This window comes from Rhipicephalus microplus, chromosome 7 (assembly GCF_043290135.1).
Source record: "Rhipicephalus microplus isolate Deutch F79 chromosome 7, USDA_Rmic, whole genome shotgun sequence".
Taxonomy (NCBI): domain Eukaryota; kingdom Metazoa; phylum Arthropoda; class Arachnida; order Ixodida; family Ixodidae; genus Rhipicephalus; species Rhipicephalus microplus.
Genome location: NC_134706.1, coordinates 4,684,767 through 4,710,613, shown reverse-complemented (window position 1 = coordinate 4,710,613; position 25,847 = coordinate 4,684,767). Strand labels below are relative to the sequence as shown.

The 25,847-nt window shown below is 44.3% G+C and overlaps 1 protein-coding gene across 2 annotated transcripts in view; it reads right to left on the bottom strand.

Moving 5' to 3' along the window:
• The window catches only part of LOC119180303 (uncharacterized), a 78,246-nt gene that overhangs the window by 28,044 nt on the left and 24,355 nt on the right, over positions 1 to 25,847 (bottom strand). Inside the window, exons 6-7 of one of the 2 annotated variants that reach the window (XM_075868498.1) lie at positions 5,714 to 5,864; positions 3,204 to 3,316 (exon numbers count right to left, since the gene is read on the bottom strand). In XM_075868498.1, the coding sequence (XP_075724613.1) occupies positions 3,204 to 3,316; positions 5,714 to 5,864 (264 nt within the window). Of the gene's footprint in view, positions 1 to 3,203; positions 3,317 to 5,713; positions 5,865 to 24,669; positions 24,963 to 25,847 lie in introns of those variants that run through there. The other variant, XM_037431463.2, reaches the window with a different exon arrangement.

Here is a 25,847-nt window from a genome sequence, read left to right as displayed (position 1 = left end):
TTTTTGGAATGCGAGCAAAAAAGAAAATATCATACGCATTCATCAACCCAAGTGACGAGCATCATAGGCTTTAATGCGCAATAGAGAAAACTGGCTTTGGTGTCTATGGAAGCTGCAACGCACGACGCTTCAGTGAGCATGGGAATGATGGGCAGTATACAAATTTGCCTAGTCTTCGTACTTCTGGCTGCGTTTGGCTTCGCGTGGCTTGAAGCTGCTTGATCACGAGACGACAGTCGGCAAATGTGAAGCAGTTGCATTTCACCACGTTAACCTTTTACGCTCATCATTTCAAATCGGCTTGCGTAGTTCACAATGACCCGTACTCTTATTGGAGACAAAATAAATTATAAAAAAACAGAAACAAAACCACAAGTACGAAGCCAGCAAGGAAAGACACAAGGCGAATCTGCAGTGTACTACCTATCATTCCCATGATGGCTGAGTGATCGTATACCGCCAGAACCGCAAATTTAGAAAACTCAATGACAAGCCTTGTGCTACACTTATGTAGTCTTATATGAAATTATTAGATTTGTGGGGTTTAACGTCCCAAAACCACCATATGATTATGAAAGACTCCGTAGTGGAGGGCTGCGGAAATTTTGACCACCTGGGGTTCTTTAACGTGCACCCAAATCTGAGTACACGGGCCTACAACATTTCCGCCTCCATCGGAAATGCAGCGGCCGCAGTCGGGATTTGAACCCGCGACCTGCGGGTCAGCAGCCGAGTACCTTAGCCACTAGACCACCGCGGCAGGGCTATATGAAATTATTACTGCAGCAATACACACACCACACACACACACACACACACACACACACACACACACACACATATATATATATATATATATATATATATATATATATATATATATATATATATATATATATATATATATATATATATATATATATATATATATATATATATATATATATATATGTGAAGAAGAGATATGCCGTTGCCCCAAAAAAAATTTCAGCCAGTTTCAGGTCGTGAAAACCGTCGGTAAACGAAAGTTCCAGTTCTTGAGTGTATACGACTGGATAACAAGATCGCGTGTTGTCGTGAATCCGCTGCTGGATTTGAGATGGGCACGCTTACACATCCCGAGAATCACCATCATTTCGTTTTACTCATCTCCCTATCAGCTCCGCCTTCTGGTGACGCGACGCGCTCGCTGACTGCTACACAACGACGACGGTATACGTGGTAGACTAAGCTTTGCTGTAAAACATATTTGAGGAGGCCTTCTTCTGGGAACGTAGTTGGTATTGCTTATAGTATCGAATTTCACCACTAGTCGACACAACACACCCGAGGAAGACATGAACACGACGACATAGACGGCCTCGTGTCTTATCTGCGCATGTTTTCACTAGCGGCAAAAAGTGATACAGTTCGCAATAAATGAATCCCGGGCTGCAACACTCATACGGGAGTAGATTACCCGGGAATCCGTATGCACATTGCAGCTGCAGATCCTTTGTTCCTCTGTCGTGTGCTTGCTGCGCCGACTAACCACCTTCCTTACTGTCTAATATACTAATGGAAGCCGCCCAGTGTATTCCCTTCCCCCCCCCCCCACTCCTCCTTCTGCGATTGGATAAGCTAGAACAGGAATCTTAAACATGCGGTACCTATAGACATATGGACTGGTGTCATGGCCGCCATATTGGCTGTTAATATTTGTGCGTCGCATCTTTAACAACCAAACGAGTAATTTTACGGTAGACGCAAATGCATGAAAATGGTTGGAATAATGAACAGGATGTTTCATTACCTTATTATTAGTTCACGTCACAATATGCAATAACGAGAAAACATCCGTTGAACAATCCAATTGGCAAACAATACTTGTCTGTATTGTCTGTAAATAATTGTCTGTAAAAAAGAAGCGTGACAGCCTGATCAAGGTGGGGAATCAGCGTCACCGTTTCGACAGTTTTCGCAAAGTGAAGTTGGCTGAATTTTATTATTCAACACATGAGATTAGTCTGTGTATTACCATTCTATTCTACAAATTTCCACATTACATGATATATTCTGACTTCATTGTGAGGCGAATTTTCATTTGTCTTCGCCTAGTTTATTTTGTTCGTTTAATTGCTCACAACATACAATTCAGTATATGTCGATGTGACGTTCTGTTTTTTTTTTTGAAGTGCTTTTACTTCTTCGAAACAATCTTTCCTGTTACGAAGTTGCGTTCATTTCATTTGTTTTATTTTTAACTGTTAAAAAAAAGGTCAATTGGCGCATTAGAGTTTTCAGATTTCTATATTGTGTGACTATGCAACATTTTCATGACTAAATGGACACCCTTCTTTTTTTTTTCTTTTAGAGCCGCGTGCGACACTATCTGCCCATGACTATGCTCGTCCCGCCTTTTTTTTTCTTAATTAGTATTTTCATGAGGTTATTTCACACAATGGACTGTAGTTCAAACCGAAAACCACAAAATGAAGTTGGTGGACAGGGCCAACGGACGGGTTTCTTTCAGAATATTTTGGGCTCAAAAGCATACATCTTAGTGGCTCGTAGTTGCCCAAGGCTATGTTGGGTCACCGCAGGGTTTATACATGGCACCGGCGGTGGGTTCCCGGATCGGTGCCCTGAGTTAACTTTTTTTAAAGCCAGTTATCAGCTTGATCATCAAATATCTTGATGGCAAATATTTTTAACAAACGGTATGTACGAGATATGGCATAGTGACGCAATGTGGCCAACGGGGTACGCCGGTCGTCAATGCCTATAGTGTAGGGGGCAGCCACCTTTTCCCCACATCATGTGGGAATGCTTGTCCCGGCCACAAAGTACCAACTCTCCATGGTACAGAGCTTGCTAAGGGAGCCCTAGGAGGCCTTTGTCGCTCGAGCTGACTCGGAGACTAAAAAGGGTCTCTTGGATTAGGCTGTGCGCACAGAAACGGACAGTGGAGTCCTGGACAAGGGACTCACCCTTGCCGCTTCCTTGTATCTCATGCTTTTCGAATGAAGTTCTTCAACCGATCGAACAATCAATCAACCAATCAATAAATCAATCAATCGATCAATCAATCACTCGATTGCATCAAATTTTCTGACAGGAGCCCGCTAGTGGATATTGGCTTCAGCCACTTGGGACCCCTGAGCTAAGCTGCTTCGCAGTGACAAGAAAAAAAGAAACAGAAAGAAAGACTTCGGCCCGCCCACTTGAAGTCCATGGCATATTGCAAGGTCCAGTCCAACTGGGGATCAGCAGCGGCAAGTGCAGTGACCGCGTGGCGTCCCAGCTGTTTCGGCATCTGAAGCAGGTCATCTATTTTCTGCGAAGAAACGGAAGCACCAGTGTACTTATGGAAAAGCGGCGCAGCGCTGGAAGCGAACGAAATGCGCAAATATAAGTTCGGCAGATTTTACAGGACTGACTTGTGACCAGGACATACGAAGAGCGTGAATTATAGCAACGAATGCAAGCATTCCATGTTACTACGGTACCTTACAGGCACAAACTTAGGCCACAACTCGCCCAGTAAGCGCTTATGGATTCAAGCATGCTTTGAATTATTTGAGTAGCTTTATATTTTGCATTTGCGTTCAAAAGTAGCACAAGAACACATGGAACCTCCGTTACCGCGAAACTTGAGCAATTGCATTCTTTGCGCCCATGGTAGTGATAAATCCCGCACGAGCCGAGATTCTCGGCCCGCGACCAGCATTCGCAGCAGAACTATACCCACCCGAACCCGGTCCGGTGGCTCAACAGCGAAACAGGGACCCCCCCCCCCCCTCCCCCCACCCACACCCAATAAATAATTTCTTTCCCCTGCCCGGCCCGTCCTGACCGAACATTGGGCCTGACAGAGGCCTGAAGCAGTCATCTAGGTTGTGTTCCCAGGACATTGAATAGACAGAAAAACGTTTTAAGTAGCAAGCATCTGCGATTATTTCAAGCAAGATACTCTATAACAAGTATTCTTTAATCTGCGGCGGTAATTGCTTGCACAAAAGGACCTCACTGGGGTAACAGTTCACAGAATATACAGGGGTGGATGAACGGTTACTTAGCAACGATATACTGCACAACTTTTCCCCACAAATACAATGAGAATTATCAAGAGCGTTTTGTAGCAGATAGTGTAGCAAGAAGAGTGGTTTAAAGCATGAGCTCAGTTTCAACAAGGAGCGCTGTAAGAACAGAGGAGTCAGAGAGCTTAACACACTTTGTTTTCACTGCGCTCTTCATTGAAACTTAAAGCATCTTCTACCATCAGACCCAATCGTGCACCCTTCTATGACCCTATGTTCAAAATAGTGACATATTTACACGGCAAGAGAAAAAGAAAAAAAAAAGCTTTTTACCTTTGTGATAAATACACTAACCTACATAACAAACTCGGTGCACCACGCGTCCTTTTTAAATACGTAAAACTACTGGAAAGACGAAAAAGGGATCTAATTTTACGCCATTGTTTTCATACACCCCAGCATTTCTAGTATATACAGTCTGTATAGGGCCGACCAACTTGTGTCTTTTTTTATTGTTAAGAGGCGTTTATTGTTAGCTTTTATTTCTATTTTCTTGCTCACTCCCCTCCGTAAAAGCTTTTACATTTAGGGTTTCAAGAAGTGAAAGACGTTTCTGTGGAATTGTAAAGAATTCATTCCTTAACGTGTTATTGTGTGAATGGTCAAATTATCAAGATATTCTGGCTGTAAGCATGCCTTGCACTGTTGCATCAGATATCCTGTCGCCCCGCTCTTTCTTGAACTGGTTGCGATAGCCGCATCGGTGCACGGAATTTGCCTTGCGAGTTGTGAAGGCGTCGGCAGTCGTAATAGTTCTCAGACGTCCACCATCTCCTTAAAGCAAGTTTCGGACGTCTCTGTGGACTTTTGCAGAATGAACATATCTTTCCAGTTCACTGCTTCATTTGTCCCGTTTCAAACGTCATGCCACTCTTGAATGTAATTGATAAAGCTAATCTTTGAGCGCTCCTCGTTGCAGGTATCAGCAGTGTATGTTATGCGTGATTTGTACTATGCTGTAGTTTTCCTTTTCTTATTTCACATTACAATGATGTACGCTTTGCTAACGATGCTGTACCAGATGAAGAAGAATAGTAGAGAAGGAAAAGCAGGGAGCTTAATTAGTTCAAGAAAGCCGGTTTGCTATCCTACACGTGGGGACGGGAATGGGGTGATTGAAAGAGGTGGAGAAAAGAGTGGAAAGAGAGAGAAAACACATAACACAGCACACACACAAACCTGCAGCGGGTTACAAGTCCACCACGCTCGCGAGGTAAAAGAGATCACTGTCACAGCCGCTTCTCCAATTTGGTTTTTTTTCTTAGAAATTTCAGGTGTGTGAATAGGCGACGATGAGATTTTTATCACTTCAGGGGTTCGTTCCAGTTTGCTAATAAAGATGCGAACAAGCTTCTCGACGCACGGTCGTTGTATGCGTGTGGTTCGGAGTAAGGGGACATCGCCCGGCACGGAATTCGTTACTCTCTCTTTGAAGCGAAGTACATCGTCAAGAAAATATACTATGCCCTGCAGCTGGTTTAATAGACCAACGCTTATCCTGATCATTCCAACGCTGTTGCTGCAAGTATCACCCTGTAGCTCTCACTGCGAAAAAGCTCCGCATAATATTTTGTTTCACTCTTGTTGAAGGGCAGTAAACGACTTCAGTTGATGATGTGGAATCTCAACAATACCTTAAGTGTGCGGATGGCACCTCGTGTTTGATTCGCTGGTGGCATCTGGGGAGGGTCGAAAATCCCCACGCTGTAGATTCCCTCGTCCCAGAGTGGTTGCAGTGGATTTGGCTCGGTGACTTTCAAGTCTTCCTCCGCCGACTGTAGGTAGCTGCATGTAATGACAGGAGCCGTGGTGACATTGTCAGTACGATTTCAATATGTATGTTAAAAAAGACACTTCAAAAAAAAAACATCACTTGAATCGAAGTGTATGAACGCATCATTTGGCAATTTAAAAATTTCACAAGAAACTTGATCAGAGACTTTAACGAGGCATTAAAGATAAATATTGAATCGTTTCTATTGATAAAACGCACCATTAAAACTCGAATGTCATAAGCTTCATGGTTGTAAGTTCATTATTAGTGGAAAAAAAATCAAGGCTCAAGTTTTGTTTTTAAATGTCGCACTGTAATATCCGCGCGTGACGTAAACCATTTTACAACCCAATTTAAGTATTTTCGCGACATCGACACGATGAAGTTTTCTGAGACTTCGTATGCAAAGTCTATGGCACCTATACATTACGATGTACTTCAAATTTATCAATTAGAAGCAACGTCGCATATAGTACACACCTTCAAAAATTAATGACGTCATAATGTTTGACGCGGGAATCTCAAGGTGGCGCCTCCACCCTCAGCTTCTTTTTGCGCGTCTTCTTGCTTACCAAGTGTCGTGTCGTGTTAATAGTGGTGTTTTCGGGATTGCGAAATTGTATTTTGCTAATACGCAAAACGGCGTCTTGCTCTTCAGTGTCCTCTTAAACTTACTTTAGACAAACGCACACACCGTCACACTCACTCGCCTGCCTTCGCTTCTCGGTGGAGTCCTAAACTGCGACTCGAAGAAAGCCAAATTGTGAGAAGCCTTCGGCTCCTATCTTCATTTGCAGCGATTTCTAATTTACGCCCACTACTAAAGATGCCACCACAGACGCGAAAATTTCTGCGAAATGAGCTTGCTAACGCTAGCACGTTGGTAACTGTCGGGGTGTTACGCCTAAATGCCACAATAGCATAATGACGGACGCCGTAGTGGAGACCTACGTAAATTTCGACCATCAGGTATTTTGATTTCTTTAGCATGCACTTAGGTCTGAGAACACAGGCCTCCATTCCCTCTCCATCGAAGTGGAACCGCCAAGGCCAGAATTTGTTTCCGCGACCTTCGAATCAGCAGCCGATTACGGTGAATCAGCAGAATCATTGTACGGTGAATGGAAAGGAGGGTCGAAAATCTCCACGCTAAAGATTTTGTGGTGAGTGGTTGCAGTGGACTTGGCTTTTTAACCTTCAAGTCTTTTTCCGCCAGCGGCAGGTAGCTACGACACGAGCCGAGATATTGTCAGACCAAAAAAAAAGTAATTGATTACTGGTGGACCATTCCACGTATATGTAATTGAGTTACGCAAGACTATAAAGTTCCGAGAAAGTAATCGATTGTATTACAAAAATGCACCAACATGTAATTGATTACAAGTAATTGATTACAAGTAATCGACCACTTGTAACGCGTTACGTACAAGCCTGCCATATTGCAAGCTGTCTACTACTACTCTGCACGAACGCCAACTTACTTGAAGGAGAAACCAACTCCCAGGTGCGTGCCTCGGTAAGCGGGGTGGTTGTTGATGAAGTTGCTCAGGCTCTTGCTGAAGGTTGCCTGTCGCGAGAGCATGTTGCGGCCGTCCTTGTAGAGGGAGTCGAAGAAGATGTAGTCGCAGATGCCGTCATCCGGGAAGGCGTCCGGTGTGCTCGCCCTCTCTCCCATGATACAAACCATGGGCATCTTGTCCACAACTGTATTTCCGATACCCGAACGTAGTCAGGAGTCATGAATTTATTAGTGTATAATTGGCGACGTCCCCCATCACAAAACCAGGGTGCAGTAAAAGCTCAGTGATACCAGTCTCGTGAGGTAGGGAAAATATCCGTATCATCCGAAAGTCGTATCACCGGAAGACACGGAAAATCAGTACGCGACAAATGAAAGCTGGCGTGCTTTTTTCATTTGTTGGTTTTCAGAACCCCAGCAGCATCATGATCGCTCTGAATAAGTAGGTCGCTAGACGTGAACGTTCCTACTTGTAGTCGTTGTTATACGGCGCGTGTGCGGAACCAGATTCGTTACGACCCCTGCCCACTAGTGGGCTCTTTCTTATTTTAGCACGCTTTTTCGCATGGCCACACAGTACCAATGCAAAAGCAACCTAAAAAGCACCTCGCATAAAATCGATGAAAGCCAAATATTTTTTGAAACGCTGTCCTTTGTTCTTATATTCTTATTGTGAGAGGCTTGTTCGCCCGAAGATTTACTCAAGAGCACTGTTCAACATAACGAGTCTCCAAATCGAACAGTCGGGCGAAGTGCACGTCCTCAACAATCGTGCATGTTAGCGTTGTGAGACCAAGCTCATTCTCGAAGACCATCCTCAAACCGCGGAGCGGAACCACGAGATTGAATAAATAGAAAAGTAAACATGGGTTGGAGCCTATGGGGCGCGAATTCTCAAGTGATGAATGATATATTGTCACTATCCCCCAAGAGGAAGGTATATAACAGCTGTCTCTTAGCGGTACTTATCTGCGGAACACGAACCTGGAGGATTACAAAGATGGCTCAACTTGAGTTGAGTACGACGCAGCGAGAAATGAAAAAGAAAACGGTAGGTGTAACCTTAAGGGACAGGAAAAGAGCAGAGTCGGTCAGGGAACAAACCGGTGTTAAAATATCATAGTTGAAATATAACATGAGCCGAGCACGTAGTACGTAGACAGACAGGTTAACCACTCGTCATTAAGGATCACAGAATGGATTCTAAGAGAGGGTAATCAGGGGAGGGGGAGACGCGAAGTTAGGTGGGCAGATGAGTTTAGGAAGTTTGCTGGTATAAAGTGGCAGCAGCGAGCAGCGGACAGAGTTGACTGGCAGAACATGGGAGAGGCGTTAGTCCTGAAGTGGGAGTAAGGCTGATGATGATGATGATGATGATGATGATGATGATGTGGTGATGATGATTACATTTCATAGAATGACTGACATTGTGATAACACGGCTTGTATAGATGTGACAGCGGCGTGTGAATATAATACTACATCGCTGCCTCAAGAACAGCGAAACGCGTCGGGATAAAAAAAAAACGACGACGCCGACGTCAATTTTAATTTAACACGAATGCCATATGAAGGCGCCTTAGCTGCTGCAAGATTCGTGTGCCTAATTTGCTGTGTCCAATGCGGCAGCACAGATCGCACATGTTTGAACCTGTGGGGTAGCCACGTTGTCAGATTGTGGCAGCATATTTACGTTCGTATCAAATACCACATAGTGAGAAGGGTTCGCAACAACCATACTCCGTTACATTGCAGGCTAATAATAGGCTTTGGCCGGGACCACAAAAAAATTCGTATCACCCCGAAATCATTTAGAGAGGCTAACACCATAACTAAAAGACACTTTATTAGAGTCTTCCGGCGGTAATGTGAGAAAGTTAGAAAACGTATTGTTTGATAATTATTAGTGTTCGCAGTATACTGCTCAGAAAGCTTGGCGTTTTGTACGCTTAAACCTCATTTACCTGTCACAATATTGGCGTATAAAAAAGTCTTGCGATAGCGAGATAAATAAAATTGTGATAGCAATAAAATGTACTAATAAGAAACGGAAACTTGTGGCAATAACGAACCTTGCGGCTCACCGCAGAACTCATTTGCAGCGTGTATACTCTGATATAGAGCTCTTTGAAAACAGGGACTTTAACGTTATAGTGTGTAGTAAAGTGTTTTAGCAAGTTAGAAAATATACTGTGTCACAATTTGAAGTGTTTGTTCACACAAGTGCTGTAAGTGTGCCTTCTTGTACGTTGAACCCTTATTTACCTGTTACAATAGCGATGTACTAAACAGTATTTTAGAAAAGTATTGAAGAACGTTTTAGCCACATTCTATAAATAGAAAGTGACTTGCTTCCTTCCGGTGCATCAGGTGGCACGTAAGGCGCTCTGGATGTCGTCGGTGCCGTCGGTGTCATCGGTGTGGGAGGAGGTGGCGTCCGCTGTCCTGAAGTTGTCGGGCCTTCGCCGGGTCGGTTGATGACAATTTCGACGCTTTGAGTTAAAACTGGGCCACCACGCTTGCTACTTGACTTGTCGTTGATGACTGCGTCCGTGGGCTGCTCTCTAACACCTGTGGATGCCTCCACTGTTTACCTGTCTCAGCATTAACTCGGATAACAAACGAAAACAGTAAAACGAAATCCGGACATTATTGATTTTTTTAATGCAAATGACCGTAAACTGGCCGGAACGCGTGGCTAGATCATGGTGGAAATGAAAAGATTGCGAATTATGACAACAAATTCAAACATAATTTCAGTAATCTCAGTGGGAATTTCATGTTGAAATGGTGTTTAAAGGTTACGAAAAAAAAATTGGCAGATCCCGCACACATTGGCAACAGATGTTATGTGAAGCATGCGGATGGAAGGCGAGTATCTTGTAATGTTTTTATTGAGCAAAACGTTACGAAGTGGTGATATGGATATGTACGAATGCATATACAGACGTTGAACAGCATATGTTTTCAGGAACGATGCCAACCGCAACATTGATATTAGCAACACTAGAAGCAGTAAGCTGATATGAAGTGACAGTGCTCGCGAGTATGGAAGCCTCTCGCACTGCCGCATAAAACACTTCAGCAGGCGGCACCAGTCAACAGGCTCCGAAACGCGCAGGAAAAGCTCGCGCATTTTTCCGGCGCGTGACCAACCTCCTTCCACGCGCCGTGACGTCAACTCGGCGATCGGTGACGTCACGCAGCACGTAGCTCGTCAATTGGTCTAAATCAGGTTTCATCGAACACTAATGAAGTCAACGTCACCGAGTTGACGTCACTGCGCGTGGAAGGAGGTTGGTCACGCGCAGGAAAAATGCGCGAGCTTTTCCTGCGCGTTTCGGAGCCTGTTGATTGGCCCTTAAACCCGACGTGACGGTTGTATGAGATGAGTGCATATGTAAGGTTATAAAATTGAATAGCCCGGCACTGCCAGCACAATCGACACGTCAGGAACATTAGGATTTATTTGAAAAGTGGTTCCGAGACCTGGCGTGTCTGTGGTAGAGTACTTGATGATAACGCAGAAATCAGCAGGGTTTGATATCTGCTGGGACCCTATTTTTTTGAACTCGTCGGGTCAATGCTGCCGTCGTCAGCTTTTTTTTTTTTAATGCTCACGCGTTATAAGATGTATCTATATATCACTGTAGATAGATAGATAGATAGATAGATAGATAGATAGATAGATAGATAGATAGATAAATAGATAAATAGATAAATAGATAGATAGATAAATAGATAGATAGATAGATAAATAGATAGATAGATAGATAGATAGATAGATAGATAGATAGATAGATAGATAGATAGATAGATAGATAGATAGATAGATAGATAGATAGATAGATAGATAGATAGATAGATAGATAGATAGATAGATAGATGTATAAATAGATAAATAGTAAAGGTAAAAAAAAGCTTGAGAAAGCGCCAACCCCCTGTGTACACACATACATAAGCGGTTATATACAGCAGAACGAAAGATATGTATACAATAGCATCAAACATTAGCATTTTTTTCTGGCATCAATTCATTTGACAAAAAATGTACATAATTATGATTAGCACATAACAAATAATCAGAGACTATTTATGCACAACGATGTCAGCCAACATACAGAAAATAATAAACACACATGTATGAGCCGCATATGCAAGTTACACAAAGTAAGAAGATGAATCGGAAGAGGTATGAAAGTGAGCTTTTAAAATAAAAGCGTATGTCTTCTTTTTGGGCACATAAATGGAGCAACTTTGTTCAAATAAAGTCATCACAGTGGGGTGTTCATTAAGGAAGTGGGGAATTAGGTAAGTTAGCTTTTGTCCATAATAGTTAGTACGAAACGTATCTTTCTTGAGGCTGATGTGTCGTAAACAATGACTGTGGTCCCGCTCGTGAAACTTCCTCAGAAATTCAGTTCGGTTTGATTTAACTTCAAGATTTATGATCATTGCTAATTTTTATATCGGATAATAATAATGACTACCATTCCATGTTTCTCAAAAAAGAGGGGGGGGGTGGCCATGTGAGATGGAAATTATATGAATTCAAATAATTGCATTGCTCGTTTTTGCAATAGATATAAATAGCTGAGGTTAGTTTTTGTCGTCATTCCCCATATTAAAAGGCAATAGTGAATGTGTGAATGTATTGTTGCGTAATAAACCTGTCTTTTTAACCACACTGGTAAAAAGTGGCGTCACGTTCTAGTGTACCAACTGCTGGAGAGATTTTTTTCGTAATTTATATGCACAGACCAATCTAAATACTCGTGAAAAAAGACACCGAAGAGTTTGAGAGACATAACGTGTTCAATAGGCTGCCTATGAAAGCTAATAATATTTTTGCTATTGCTACCAATACACCTTCCCTGCATAGTTCCTCTAAACTCATTCATACGAAAGTTCAGACTTGCCAAGTTTAAGAGTCCTGTTACTGCACCTTTCGTCCACTTTCTTTCTCGTTACACTAAGAATGTGCTGACGGGTTCGGTGCGTCGATAGGGTCAAGAGCGCCATGACGTCATGTCTCACCATATTTATTGACATCATGACTCGCCCACAATTTGTTCTGACACGTTTTTTTTTTCGTTTACCAAGCGTCTCTTCGCGCCGAACGTGGTGATTTCGTAATCTTGAAAAACTTATATCAAAACAATAATTTTCTCTTTAGCGTCTCTAATGGGCTTCTAATTCTAAGCACAGAGGTATACCCTGCGTTTCTTAAAGTTATCAATCTTGAATTGAGCTGTGGAACCGCACTTTCTTGCTCCCCTACGTTCTACCGAGTTGTGATTATTGTGGGTATTGAATCCTAGAATTTCATTTGCACTTGTTTTCGGCTTGGTTCCTTTAGTGGAATTTTTTTCTCATTGTTGATTTCTGAAAAACATGAAGTTGTGCCTGACATTGTCCTTCCTGCTTTGTCGTGTGTCCTAACAGTGTGCATAAATAAAAAAAGCCATTCATAAAAAAACAGTCAACCGTTGCTTTTGACCGAAACCTCGGGCCTCAATCATGGCAGCGTCTCTAATAATCATATCTATATGGTTTTGGAACGTGTGACCCGAATTATTTATTTATTTATTTAATGAATACTTCCGACTTCTATGCGAAGTCGTAAGCAGGAGTGGGTGATAGATACACTTGATTGGACATTTTCTAGGGCAAAAAAAAACAACAACAGAAGCTTAAAACAGAAAAAATATGTCGGGGGAAATATAGAAGAAAAACAGGGATTTACAAACATTGAAGTCAATGCAGCGCTTCAGAATGAGCAAGTTTTGTTGACAAAAAAAAAGGCGAGAAAAACACTTATCGACACAATCGACGAAGCGTGATACAATTGAGCTAGCGCTGAACATAGGAAAGTAATACAACTCAGACACACACGGGAGAGATTAAATGCGGTGACAATGAAATAAAAAGAAAGAAAGAAAAAAAAGTTCAAAGGATAGCTGGCAGATTTGCTATCGCATTCATGAATGAAGCGACAGTTGTGGATGAAACAGCTTCATCGGGTAGGGCATTCCAACTACGTGCTGCTCGGGAAAAAATGATTTTTGGAAAGCAGTGGTTCTGCATGAAAATTCCTGGACTTTCTTGCTGTGATGTGACCGGGTTATACGTGATTTCGACGGTAGAATATATTTAGTTTTATCGATTCCAAGGTTACTGTGATAGATATGATAAAATAGTTTCAGTCTTTCACGGCAGCGCCTGCGATCTAAGGGTTCCAAGTCCGAACTTTCAAGGAGGGTCGAGGGGGATGTGTTTTTTCTATAAGCGTTGTAAATAAACCTTATGAATTTTTTTTGTACACGTTCCAGTTTTTTAATGTTTGCCTATGTATGAGGTTCCCACACAGGAGACGCGTATTCCAGTATGGGTCTCACGTAAATTTTGTACGCCAACATTCTAATTTCTTTGGTAGATTTTCCAATGGTTCTGCGTAAGTACCCGAGTGCCTTCATTGCCTTTTTTTGTGTGTACTCTATGTGCTCGTTCCACTTTAGGTCGGAGGTAATTATAACCCCTATGTATTTGTAGCTGCTAACTAGAGATATACAGTTATTGTTGCTGCAATAGGTGAAAAGAAAGGGACTTTTTTTGCGGGTAACTCTCATAGCGACGGTCTTTTTTGGGTTAATGCTCATCTGCCAAGTCGAACACCAAGAGTGTATCTTATCCAGGGATTTGTTTAGGGTGATCTGTTCGTTGGGGTCATTGATGACGTGGTACAGGATGCAGTCGTCTGCAAAAAGCCTTATTTTAACGGGTATGTCACAGACTATATCATTAATAAATACTAAAAACAGAAGTGGGCCAAGGATGGAGCCTTGTGGTATACCGGATGGAACTGAAGTGGGGGTGGAGTTTGAGCCATCTACAGAGACACTTTGGTATCTATGGGAAAGGTATGCCCAAATCCATGTTAGTAAAGAATCGTTTTTCAGGATCGGTTTTAATTTTATAAGCAACTTGTGATGGGAGACTCGGTCGAATGCTTTTTCGAAATCAAGGAATATAATGTCAATTTGACAATGGCTATCTAGAGCACTAGCGAGGTCGTGAACTGTCTCAAGTAGTTGTGTGGTAGTCGATAGTCCTTTGCGAAAACCGTGTTGCCGGGGGTCAATTATGTTGTTTCTGTCAAGGAAGGCGGAGATGTGTTTAAATACTATGTGTTCAAGCAATTTTCCACATGTACATAACCAAGAAATAGGCCTGTATGATGACACAATTGACTTGTTTTCAGATTTACGTATAGGAATGATTTTTGCGTATTTCCATTCACTCGGGACTTCGCCACTAGACAATGATTTGGAGAATATAAGTGTTAGCTATTTGGAGCACCATTCCGCATAACGAACAAGAAATTCATTGGGTATAGCATCAGTTGCAATTATTATTATTATTATTATTATTATTATTATTATTATTATTATTATTATTATTATTATTATTATTATTATTGATCTTGGCAGAGTGACAGATTGCGTGTTCATAGAGCATGGCATATTAGGTGTGAGGCTTGAAAAGGTGGCGCTTATTATTCAGTGGCATACATAAATTTTCAGGTGTGAGAAAAAGTTGCTCACCAAGGCTTCCTATGAGGATCACAGCCGCCACGGACATGGCGACGAGGAGGCAGATTATCGTGCACAGTAACACTGTTGCCAGCCACAGATTGTTTCTGCATGAAACAAACAAAAGTGCCTTCAGTACATTCGGGGTTAATCCTCAGAGAGGAAACACGAAGTAGCGCAAGCCGAAAAAGACAAGCTAAGGAAAGCGCAACAAAATTTTATCACTGCCGAATGGCTTTGTCGGCTTTTGTTCTCAACATTTTGATTAGATTAGTTCACTTAACATGACTTACTTTTAAGCATGTCGGTATCTGTTCACATTATAACAGCATTAGAAACTACATGGTAAAGCATTTTACAGAAATAAGAATGTATCGTGTCTGTAACAAACAAGCTTACGATATTCATTTAACAAATCAAAATACTCATATTAGGAAGGGCTATATATTGTGTAAACATCCTTATCAATGAAAAAGTGAAGGCTGCAAGCATCCAGGAAGCAACAGTTCAGCATCGAAGGATGAAATTACCCGGTGCATGATGGTAAACATATTGTCCGAAGAACTATGTTTATTCATTTATTTTAGCCATTTATTTGTTTACTAATTTATTTATTTGCAGTATTGACAGTCTATATTGAGGCTGTAGCAGGTGAGTAACCCGCAAAAATACCATAACTGCTGATAACAGTAACAAATCAGCAACACAAAAAAAAGAGTGACGTCAACGTTGCACTTGCTACATGGGCTATTTACCCTACCTAATACCCAAAAAATACATGTGAGCACATGAAATTATTCGCAGTATGTGCTTGTGGCAAGGGGCAGTGTACTTACGGAAGCTTGTTCTCTTTATCTTCTGCAGGAAGACATGCAGGAAAAATGAATGTTGCATATGCGCAGCTAGAGTGAAGCAATGAATGCGATAGCAACGCGGTGGAATGTCATACGGAGTAAAGCTATGAGCAAACTTTTTTTAGCATCCATCCTGGCTTATCGCATTGAAGCTTAGGCCCAAGGAAGCACGGCCGCTGTCGCGAGTGAAGCATCCTACGTGCTATTGTTTCAAAGCAAATGGACTGCGAAAACGTAGCCGGCACAAAGGTATGAGCCGTATTCTGATCCTTGCAACCATAGGGAGCTCGCGACTGTGCCCAGTCTATTAAGGTATATATGCATATACTGCCCGAATGGCTCAGCCCCCTTTCATTAATGGCCACTGGCCGGGGTTTTCAGGTTTGGCTATCTGGCGCCAATTCGACTACCATATCTAGGCCACTGTTATGCTATGTTTTAAATGCGAAAGAGGTCTTAACTAACTTCGGCGACTTTGAGCGTATCTATCTATCTACCCGCTTACGTTTGATTGCTCTCGTGCTCACCCCCTTAACTTGGCGTGAATCAAAAATAGCATGGAAGGGTAAATTGGTTTGACGAATATGACATGCTGGTCAAAACATGAATAATGTCACAATCCCGTCGTGTACGTCGTCAAACACTTCAGTGGCACATACCCACGGGTGAGCATGTGCCGTTGATATGCCTGTATGCATCCCAGGTGATTGACACTTATTATCTACTGAGTAACGACGAGGACACACATGGGCAATTTTAACGCATGAGCGTTACCTGACATCGGTACCACCAACCCCACGAATGCAAAGAATGAATGTCAGGGTCCCAGCTTGGATCAAACCCAAGCATTCTGCGTGGCTATGAAGCATTCTATACCGCAGAGCTACACCAGGTCTCAGAGATACTTTGCAAATGGACACTAATCTTCGTGAAATGGTAATAGTGGTTGCAATGCTGCCTATCCAATTTTATAAACTGTACATATTGTACTCCTTTCATACAGCCGCCCCGTCGGGTTAACGTCAATTAGGTGCCATGCGCTGAGGTCGATTTATGTAGCAGCGTCCAGGGGCAGCATCCTCGCGAGTATCAGCGCTTCACATCAAGTTCTGGTGTTGCCGATACGCATGTTCCTGTTAGCGTCGTTGCGGAAGTGCAAACAACTGGTTATATAAGCATCTGCAACTCTTCAACATATGTCTGGGCGTGCGACATTTGTACATATATTTAGCGTTATTTCATGACATGTCACTCAATAAAAAAAATGCGACACGCTCCCCTTTTCTCAGCATGCTTCGCACAACGTCTATTCTCAAGGGAAGTGGGATTTGCCTATTTTTTTCTATTTTGCTTCTGCAATGTAGTACTAGGGAATGATATGGTTCACACCAAGGTTTTATTTACGTACCGGCTGCGACCGCCACCAGCTCGACAGGTGCCACAGGCGCTACAACCGGCGGTGGTGCTACTGCTACAGCTGCTGGCTCGAAGGCCGGGACGTGGGCCACTGATTGCTCGAACAGCATGCTGACAACTGAACTGGCCACCTGAAATGAAAAGTTGACAGCGTGTTACTCTCCCTTACTAAAGTCATCAGAATTTTTCCTGTTCCTTATTATTATTAAGCAGTAACCTCTGTTGAAGCACGCTCGACGAATCTCAATGGCTAACGCTCATTTCCGGAGGCGATGCTTTTGTAACACTTTACTAACGCCTGCTGAAAAAACGTGCAGCGCACTAATGAAGACTCATTAGTGGGAAGAGAAATTGTAACGGTCGCATTCTCAGCTGAAAGGTCCGAGGCTAATGTACTTAGGCATACGCGACTTTGAAAATCCTATATAGTTCGATACAACTTAAAGGAACACTAAATACCAAAACGCTTTTTCGCGCATCAAAGTACAATTCGACAATCCCCAAAACAGCACTCTTACCGCGACACGACACTTGGTAAGTGAGGAAAAGCAAAAAAAAAAAGCTGCGGGTAGACCCGCCCCCTTGAAGTTCTCGCATCATAAACTGTGCCGTCATCAATTTTTGAAAGTGTCTACTGGGTGCTACGTAATTTGTAATTGATAAAATTCAAGTAATCGATAAATTGATTTGTAACCTGTGGGTGCCATAGACTTGGCATACCAAGTCTGAGAAAATTTCATCGGACTGATGTCGCGAGAATACGAAAAATACATTGTGGAATTTCTAACGTTACGCGTGGAGATTCAGGCCCGATAATAAAAAAAATAGAACAACCTTCGATTTCTCCGCTAATAATGAACTTATGACAGCAAAACTTATGATATCAGAGTTCTCAGAGTGCAGTTTATAGATCTAAAACAACTGATTGTTTCTGTTTAGTGTCCCTTGAAGAAGTCCGTGGTATTTCCTCCTTGAAGGGTGATGCACATAAGTCTGCGCCAACGGGCGTGCACTTCGGACTGACGTCATGATCCTGACTGTCGCTGGCCATGGCGCCTTCGGAGAACATTGCATGAGCCAGATTATTTCTTCGGCCGTCAAGGCGGAGTCTATCCGGACGTCTATCCTGACGTTAGGATGGACGTCTATCCGGACCTCTATCCGGACGTTAGGATGGACAACATGGTGGCAGACGCCGGTTGCCCGTGAGTGGTGGTTGAGAGTGGAGGTAATTGGTACTTCGGTAAAAGGGAGTCCCGTCACGTTGACCCAGTGGCTAAGGTACTTGGCTGCTGACCCGCAAGTCGCGGAATCGAATCCCGGCTGCGGCGGCTGCATTTTCGATGGAGGCGAAAATGTTGTAGGCCCGTGTGCTCAGATTTGGGTGGACGTTAAAAAAACGCTGGTGGCTGAAATTTCCGGAGCCCCCTACTACGGCGTCTCTCATAATCTTATGATGGTTTCGGGACATTAAACCTCACGTTTCAATCATTGAAATCAGGTAAAAGTGGAAAAAAAATCTAGGGACTTGGTCTCCGACCATCGGCATGCGAGGGGGCATTACTAGGAGAGGGGGATGCAAAGTTGTAGCGTAGCGGGCTCGCATCCACCGCTCATAAAGCTGAAAGGAGAACAATATTCTCAATGGATGAATAAAAGTCAACGAAAATAAGCGATGACACGCTTCTCACAATAGGGCCCGTCTTAGGTCTGTGGATTTTCTGGAGTGAAGTTGTGAAGTAAACAGTTCTGTGAATGCAACCTCGGGGACCTTTAGCCACAATTATTGCCGAAAGCTTGCGTAGCCATAACCCTGATGATTAAGCAATACCGAGACAGATCTTAATGAGTTAAAGTACGGGACACACTTCGCACTTCCACAAAGGGGGAAGGAGACACCCCCCACCCGTTTTACGCACCAGTTTTTACGCACTCAAGAGAAACACCAGCTTCTTTTGCTGCACTTTACACCGAAGATCCACTCACCGATTCAGAATGGGAAAACCGTTTGAGCAGCAAGATCCGCTTGGAAAACGATTTGCGCGTTTGGAGACGACAGATAACCCGGGAATGCACGAGCAGTAGAGTGATGATGCTGATAGTTATGCTCGTGCTGACGCTTCTGTTGATGATTATCGCACGTATACACGACGAGCAGTATACGGGGCCAGAAAATTGGTAGTACTTTAAGAACAAATCACAGGATCCTTTTCTGTTTTATTCCAAAACGACACGAGGGCGTAACCATCCGCTTTGGCTATCTTATCATCATCCGATTCATCATCGGAGCTTCATATATCATGTGTGAATGAGCCAGAGATATTTCTCGATGCCATACCTGCTGATACTGATCATGAACTGAGATATTCGTAAATGGTAGACAGCTTTCAGACACCCGCTCGTTTTGCAGTTCACACGGTGTGACGCCTGGTACGATTTGTCACTACTGCACAGCTATGGTTTAAATTGCAAGAAGGGTTCGGCCATGTGAATTGCCTAACTAGTGTATGGTTTATTGTCTCCCACTCGCTAGAAATAGCTCAGCCATAATTTACAAGCTCCAATGCAATTATTCCAATTCAACCTTTACTCGTGCTTGAAATACAGAGAGGAGCTCTCACAAAAAGGCAACTGCAATAAGTAGTTTGAGAGAGAGAGAGAATAAACTTTATTGGGTTCCAGCATGCGGGATTCCCTCCGGCCGCGCAGGGCGTGGGGTTCACCCTATCTCACGTTACACTAGAAGTCCTAATGTCACGCGGGCCTAGACCTCAAGGCCTTCGTGCCCCGGCGCCGCTCGGGTTACTGAGGGTGTCCCCCTTTCGCCTTTGCAGCGCCAGTGCGACCTCGAGCTGCCGGACGGCCCTTCGCTGGTCTTCTGGGTCCGTAGACCCCACACGCTGTTCTACTTGCGGCGGTAACACCGGACCGTCCGCGCTGTCTGCGTCACATCCCCAGAGTATGTGAGCCAGGGTGGCTCTCGCGCTCGCGCACACACTGCACATTTCACTCACGTAGAGTCAAGATCGTCACGTCATGCAGCGTGCGTACGCGGAGCGCGAGCCAGGCCGAGGAGATGGCGATAGCCTTGGCGGCGCGCTCCCCGGGCGTGCGGACAATACTCAGTGACAGCAAGACGGCCATCCGTAGCTTCTCGCGCGGAGCCGTGTGCGGGGCGGCTGCTAGGGCGTTGGCAAGCGACGAGTCCAAGTCGAGGCTGACGCTAAAATGGTTCCCGGCTCACATGGGTAGGGACCTGATACCAGGATCTCCGAACCGCAACGAGGAGGCGGATGCCGCGGCCCGTGGTCTCGCCACGTGCCGGACCGCGGCCGCGCCCGCCTCCGAAGACGCGACGGCGACCAAAGAAGAAGGCGAGGAGCAGCTGCTCGATTACGGCGACATCCTCGCGTGGTACAGGGAGCAACGGCGTGGCTTCCCGCCTCCGCACAGGGATCTTACCCGGTGGGAGGCGGTGAGGTTGCGCCAGCTCCAAACCGAGACTGTGCTGACCCCATCGCTAGCGCGACACGTGTGCCCCGAACTCTACGTGAGTGAAATAAGTAGTTTGACGATGTGGCAGCCCCTGCCCCGCCGCGGTGGTCTAGTGGCTAAGGCACTCGGCTGCTGACCCGCAGGGCGCGGGTTCGAATCCCGGCTGCGGCGGCTGCATTTCCGATGGAGGCGGAAATGTTGTAGGCCCATGTGCTCAGATTTGGGTGCACGTTAAAGAACCCCAGGTGGTCTAAATTTCCGGAGCCCTCCACTACGGCGTCTCTCATAATCATAGAGTGGTTTTGGGACGTTAAACCCCACATATCAATCAATCATGTGGCAGCCCCTTTAGAATCATAACAGCAGACAGCTCGTAAGGAAAATAAAAATTGTCACCGTAAAAAAGCTAAGACGTTACCAGTGTGCGCAGTGTTGGTGCACGAGTTGCCTTACCGACACGCAGTGGTCCTTTTGGTGCTTCGAAGAACGCCGAGTTAAGGTGTTGTAGGTACTTCGCAATCGTGCATGCATCAGACGCTTGCAGAATGCCTACGATGGGCAATGACAAGTGCACAAACATCGCTTTTCTCATGGAACTATCGAGGCTTATACGTAATCCAAGCGTGAAAACTTGATGATATGTGGGGTTTAACGTCCCAAAACCACCATATGATTATGAGAGACGCCGTAGTGGAGGGCTCCGGAAATTTCGACCACCTGGGGTTTTTTAACGTGCAACCAAATCTGAGTACACGGGCCTACAACATTTCCGTCTCCATCGGAAATGCAAAGCGTGAAAACTTAAGCATTTAAGAGAAAGCTGGGTGAATCGGTGCTGGTTCATGATGAAACATGGGGCACGAACAAAACGGCGTACAAGAATTGTGTTTTGCGCCTAATCCCGAGCTTAAGCGTGCTCCGAGTTTTCAAGTGAGCCTTGTTACGAGTTACTGAATTCGGTTACCACGATGGTGACCTCACACGGGAAAACCGGCACTGACTAGCAACAGCTCCTTTATTTTCTTCAATGCCAGAGCAAACGCGCGTTTCTCAACGGAAGCTGTCGGTCTGCCTTAGGGAGTGGTCGTGGTGTGGCGCTACATGAGGGGTAGCGCTGTTGGCGTCTCGCACGTGATCCCGAGCGCTTTCGCCCGGAGATGCCATAGACGTGTGTCCCTCTCCAATGTCATAAGCCTGTAAGATCTGTTCCTTCGTGCTCCTTCTTCGTGGCTCCAAGCAATGTTGGCAATGTCGCCGCTGCATCGCAGCACATTTCATGTCAGCGCATGCGCAGTGGCATTGCAATGACGCTTCCAAATATAGCGCCCAAATATAGTGCCAGGAACGGTGATATGCTCCCTAAAAACACCATATCTTTTACAGATCCAGCGCGACCACCAATATTGTGAACACGCGGAATGCAAGACGCCGCCTCACGAAATATGTACACAAATAAACATGAACATTACTTCATATGCTTTTGGTGGTGAGGCACTGCATGAGGAGCTCTTTCCCCAATGACTGCAAAGCACACGTTAAGGTTACGTAGTGGGCGAAACAGGAAAGGGCAAGAGAAGAGGATGGTGAACAGCTGCATCGAGAGCATCGGGTCGGCATCGATAAAATAGAGGAGGCGTTGGCGGATAGGGTCCCAAAATGTGGCGCTATATAGTGGGGTGGTCACATGCGTACTTCTTAAGCTGTTTTCCAATAACAGATGCCACGTTGATCGTCGGCTTGTCCCCGATCAGCCGTTTCTGATTTTGCGATCTGGTCTTTTATCGAATTCAATCATTATTTCACGTTGCCACATTTCATAATTGCTGAGACGTGAGTGCATCGCCATTCTCGTTGCTTGTATAAATTCAAGTGTTGTGCTGCTAAGCAGTGATAGGTGGGTACGATTCCAGGCGTGGAAAAAGGAAAACAAAAATGGGTGGTATCATTGCGCAATGTGACACACAGAAAGAAATGCAAGGATATAAGAAAAAGATAGAAACAAAGTGAGAAAAAAAATTGAAAGTAATGGCAGCTTCGCATTAGAGAGGCAAAGCTACCCCCCCCCCCCCCCCCACACACACACAAAGAAAAAGAAGAGCTGAGCTGGGTGGCCTGCCATGTTTCCTCATTTTTATTCCTCTATCTCTGGTTGTTGCAAATCTTTTCTATGCTTTAAAAAAACACCTTTTCTTTGTTTTTCTGTGACCTCTTTCTCTTTATTTATCTCTACTTTTTATTGCCTTTATTTATATTGCCGTTTTCTTTATATCTCCCTTTATCTCTGTCACGTTCTTCACGTACTTCCCTCCACCAAGGAGGCATCTTCGTTTCACGCTCGCACATTTGTACTCGGTAGAGGAGCTTTCCATATTTCTACGGCACATGCGCATCTGTGAAGTTTGCACGATAGAACACCAATTGATATGTGGGGTTTGTCGTTCCAAAACCACCATACGATTACGAGAGATACCGTTGTGGAAGGCTCTGAAAATTTCGACCACCTGGGGTTTTTTAACGTGCGCCCAAATCTGAGCTCACGCGCCTACAGCATTTTCGCCTCCATCGAAAATGCAGCTGCCGCCTCCGGGATTCGATCCCGCGACAAGCGGGTTAGCTGCCGAGTACCTTAGCCACTAGAACACTACGGCGGGGCCGAGCGATGAAACTTGAGTTACAAATAGCTTAAGCAGCCTCGCAGTGAAAGATAAGCGAACGAGAGAAAATGATTTTTCTCGTATCAAAAAAATTACTCTAAATATATCGAAATGAGGCTTCCCACAAGAAAGCAGTTGATAAGCGAGAAAACTAAAAAAAAGCGGGTGGCGACACCACCTGAAAATTACCCAATCAAAACGCCAAGATGTTATAAATTTTAATGACGTAGGCTAGCTCCTATACGCCATTCTTAAGCAGTAAGAATAAAGTACATTGTCTTCTTACAGAGACGTAAACTCAAGCTGAAAATTTTCATTTCAGGCACTATCCTGCCTCCAATGTTGCCAAAATGCGAAATGTACGATTTAAAATTCGTCACATTACACACAGATTTCAGAACACAAGAGATCGCTAAGAAATAATGCTCCTTTTCACACTAGATAGCACTGCTTTGAACGTGTTTATATGCCGCTGCTCCATGAAACTCAAGTACCTTTCAGTCACAAAGATGAGCTGACAAGGGAAGTGAGCGAGGCCTTCCACATTTATAAGAAAAATCGCATAAGCCAAGCATCAGTAACTCTAAGCGATTGATGTCTTTTTTTTTTTCGGAAGACCCCCGAAAACTGTTGCAACTTGAACGTCATTTTCAAACGTGGTACTTTATCATATATGTACACTGCCATTTTTTTATGAAAGGGAACACGTGAGTACATGGCCAGTACGTTTCAGCGGCTGCCTGCAGCGCGTTATAGCGGGAGCGAGAGCAACCACAGCCACTTTCACGTCATCTAGTGGCGAGCAAGACAACCAGTCATCGGTTATATGGAACTGTCGGAAAATCTGCAACCCCCTTCCCCTTCGATGTGATTACGCAAGAGACCGGCCTCTTGTGAAATCGCCATGAATGGGGAGGGGTCACAATCTTGCCACCAGTTCTATATCACTACATACACGGCTGGGCTAAAGGAGCAACGAGTGCACGTGCGGCTCCTTGATAACCAATTATTGATTGTTTTGCTCGTCACTAGATGACGCGAAAAGAGGCTGTGACTGCTCTCGCATCCGCTAGAACGCGCTGCAGGCTACCGCTGGAGCACGCAGGCCACGCGCTCGCGTGTTCCCTTTCATGAATATTGGCACTGTACATTAACCACGTTTTCTTCAAAATAAACTATCTGCGAGTGCAGCAGTTCCTTTTGTGACACATGTAAACACGTAAACGTAAACATCAACATGTAAAAATGGCCACGTAAACATTGCTCTCACTGAAGCTGCACATTTTTTTTTAATTTGCACACTGTAAATTTGGCCGCATCATTCAGGGACGGCATCGGACGGGAACGTGGCTCAGACAAAACTCCATTCAGCCCTCGTAGTCTGCGCACTCCTTCACGTTAAAGCTGTTGCCGAGATAGAGCCGCATGTAGTCCAACACCTTCTTGATCTGCTTCAGGCGGCTGTGCCGGCCGAATCTGTTCAGGGATGCGCACTCGTTGTCATGGTCGTCATAGTCGATGTCGTACGCAGCGATGCCGAGCTTCAAATCGGGGAATCCATCACCTTTTGAAGAACATAGCTGCGCACGTTGAAAAGAGCGTCACAGTTTCGTCTCAAACGTGAGACAGTGATAGCGAAAAAAAGACGTTTAACTGCGTCAAGTGAGGTTTGTATGTGTGGTTATGAAGAGCGAAAATTTGACAATGACGCTACATCGACGAAAGGAAGTGCAGGCATGAAAGACAGACGCTCACCTCGCATCTGGGTTAGACAAGCTTGAAATAAATTTTAGGCCTATCTAAATTACTTGGAAACTGAGCAACTCTTCTGTCTGTACTTCCATGCGTCAATCTAACCCAGTAGTAAACGGACGGTCTTTCCTAGCTGCCCTCTTTTTCGTCGATGCAGTTTCATCGTCAAGATTTCGCTCTTCGAAACCACACATGCTTCTACGGTTCGTAAAGTTATATGGGTAATATACATCCTCCACAGTTGTGAACATTACCATCTGTATTAAAGGGGCCCTGACAAGGCCACTTGTGGTTTTCAGTGAAATATCGGAGTGGAGGGTTGGTTGTGCCTGTAGACGGATGAAAATTGTACTGTAAAATAATATATCGTTTCAAAGTGCGCCCTAAAAGTAATCGGCTATAAACACTGCCCAACACCACCGGTCAACGCCATTTTGCCAAGGCATGTGTGGAGTCATGTTCTTCACGAAGTGGGGCCGTCGTCTGCTACCTAAAATTTTCAGCCGCTGCAGACCGATTAGTTTTCTATGCCGAATGTAAGAAAGCTCTGACAGCTCCATTGCAGGCACAACTGACCACAAAACAATATGATTGGCTGTAATTCAGGTGATTGCAAAGCAAGAGGCTTGATACGTCACGGCTCGCGAGTATACACAGTGGTTGTCAAGACTCTCGAACCACTCAAGTGTTTATAAAAATGCTCATTATAAATT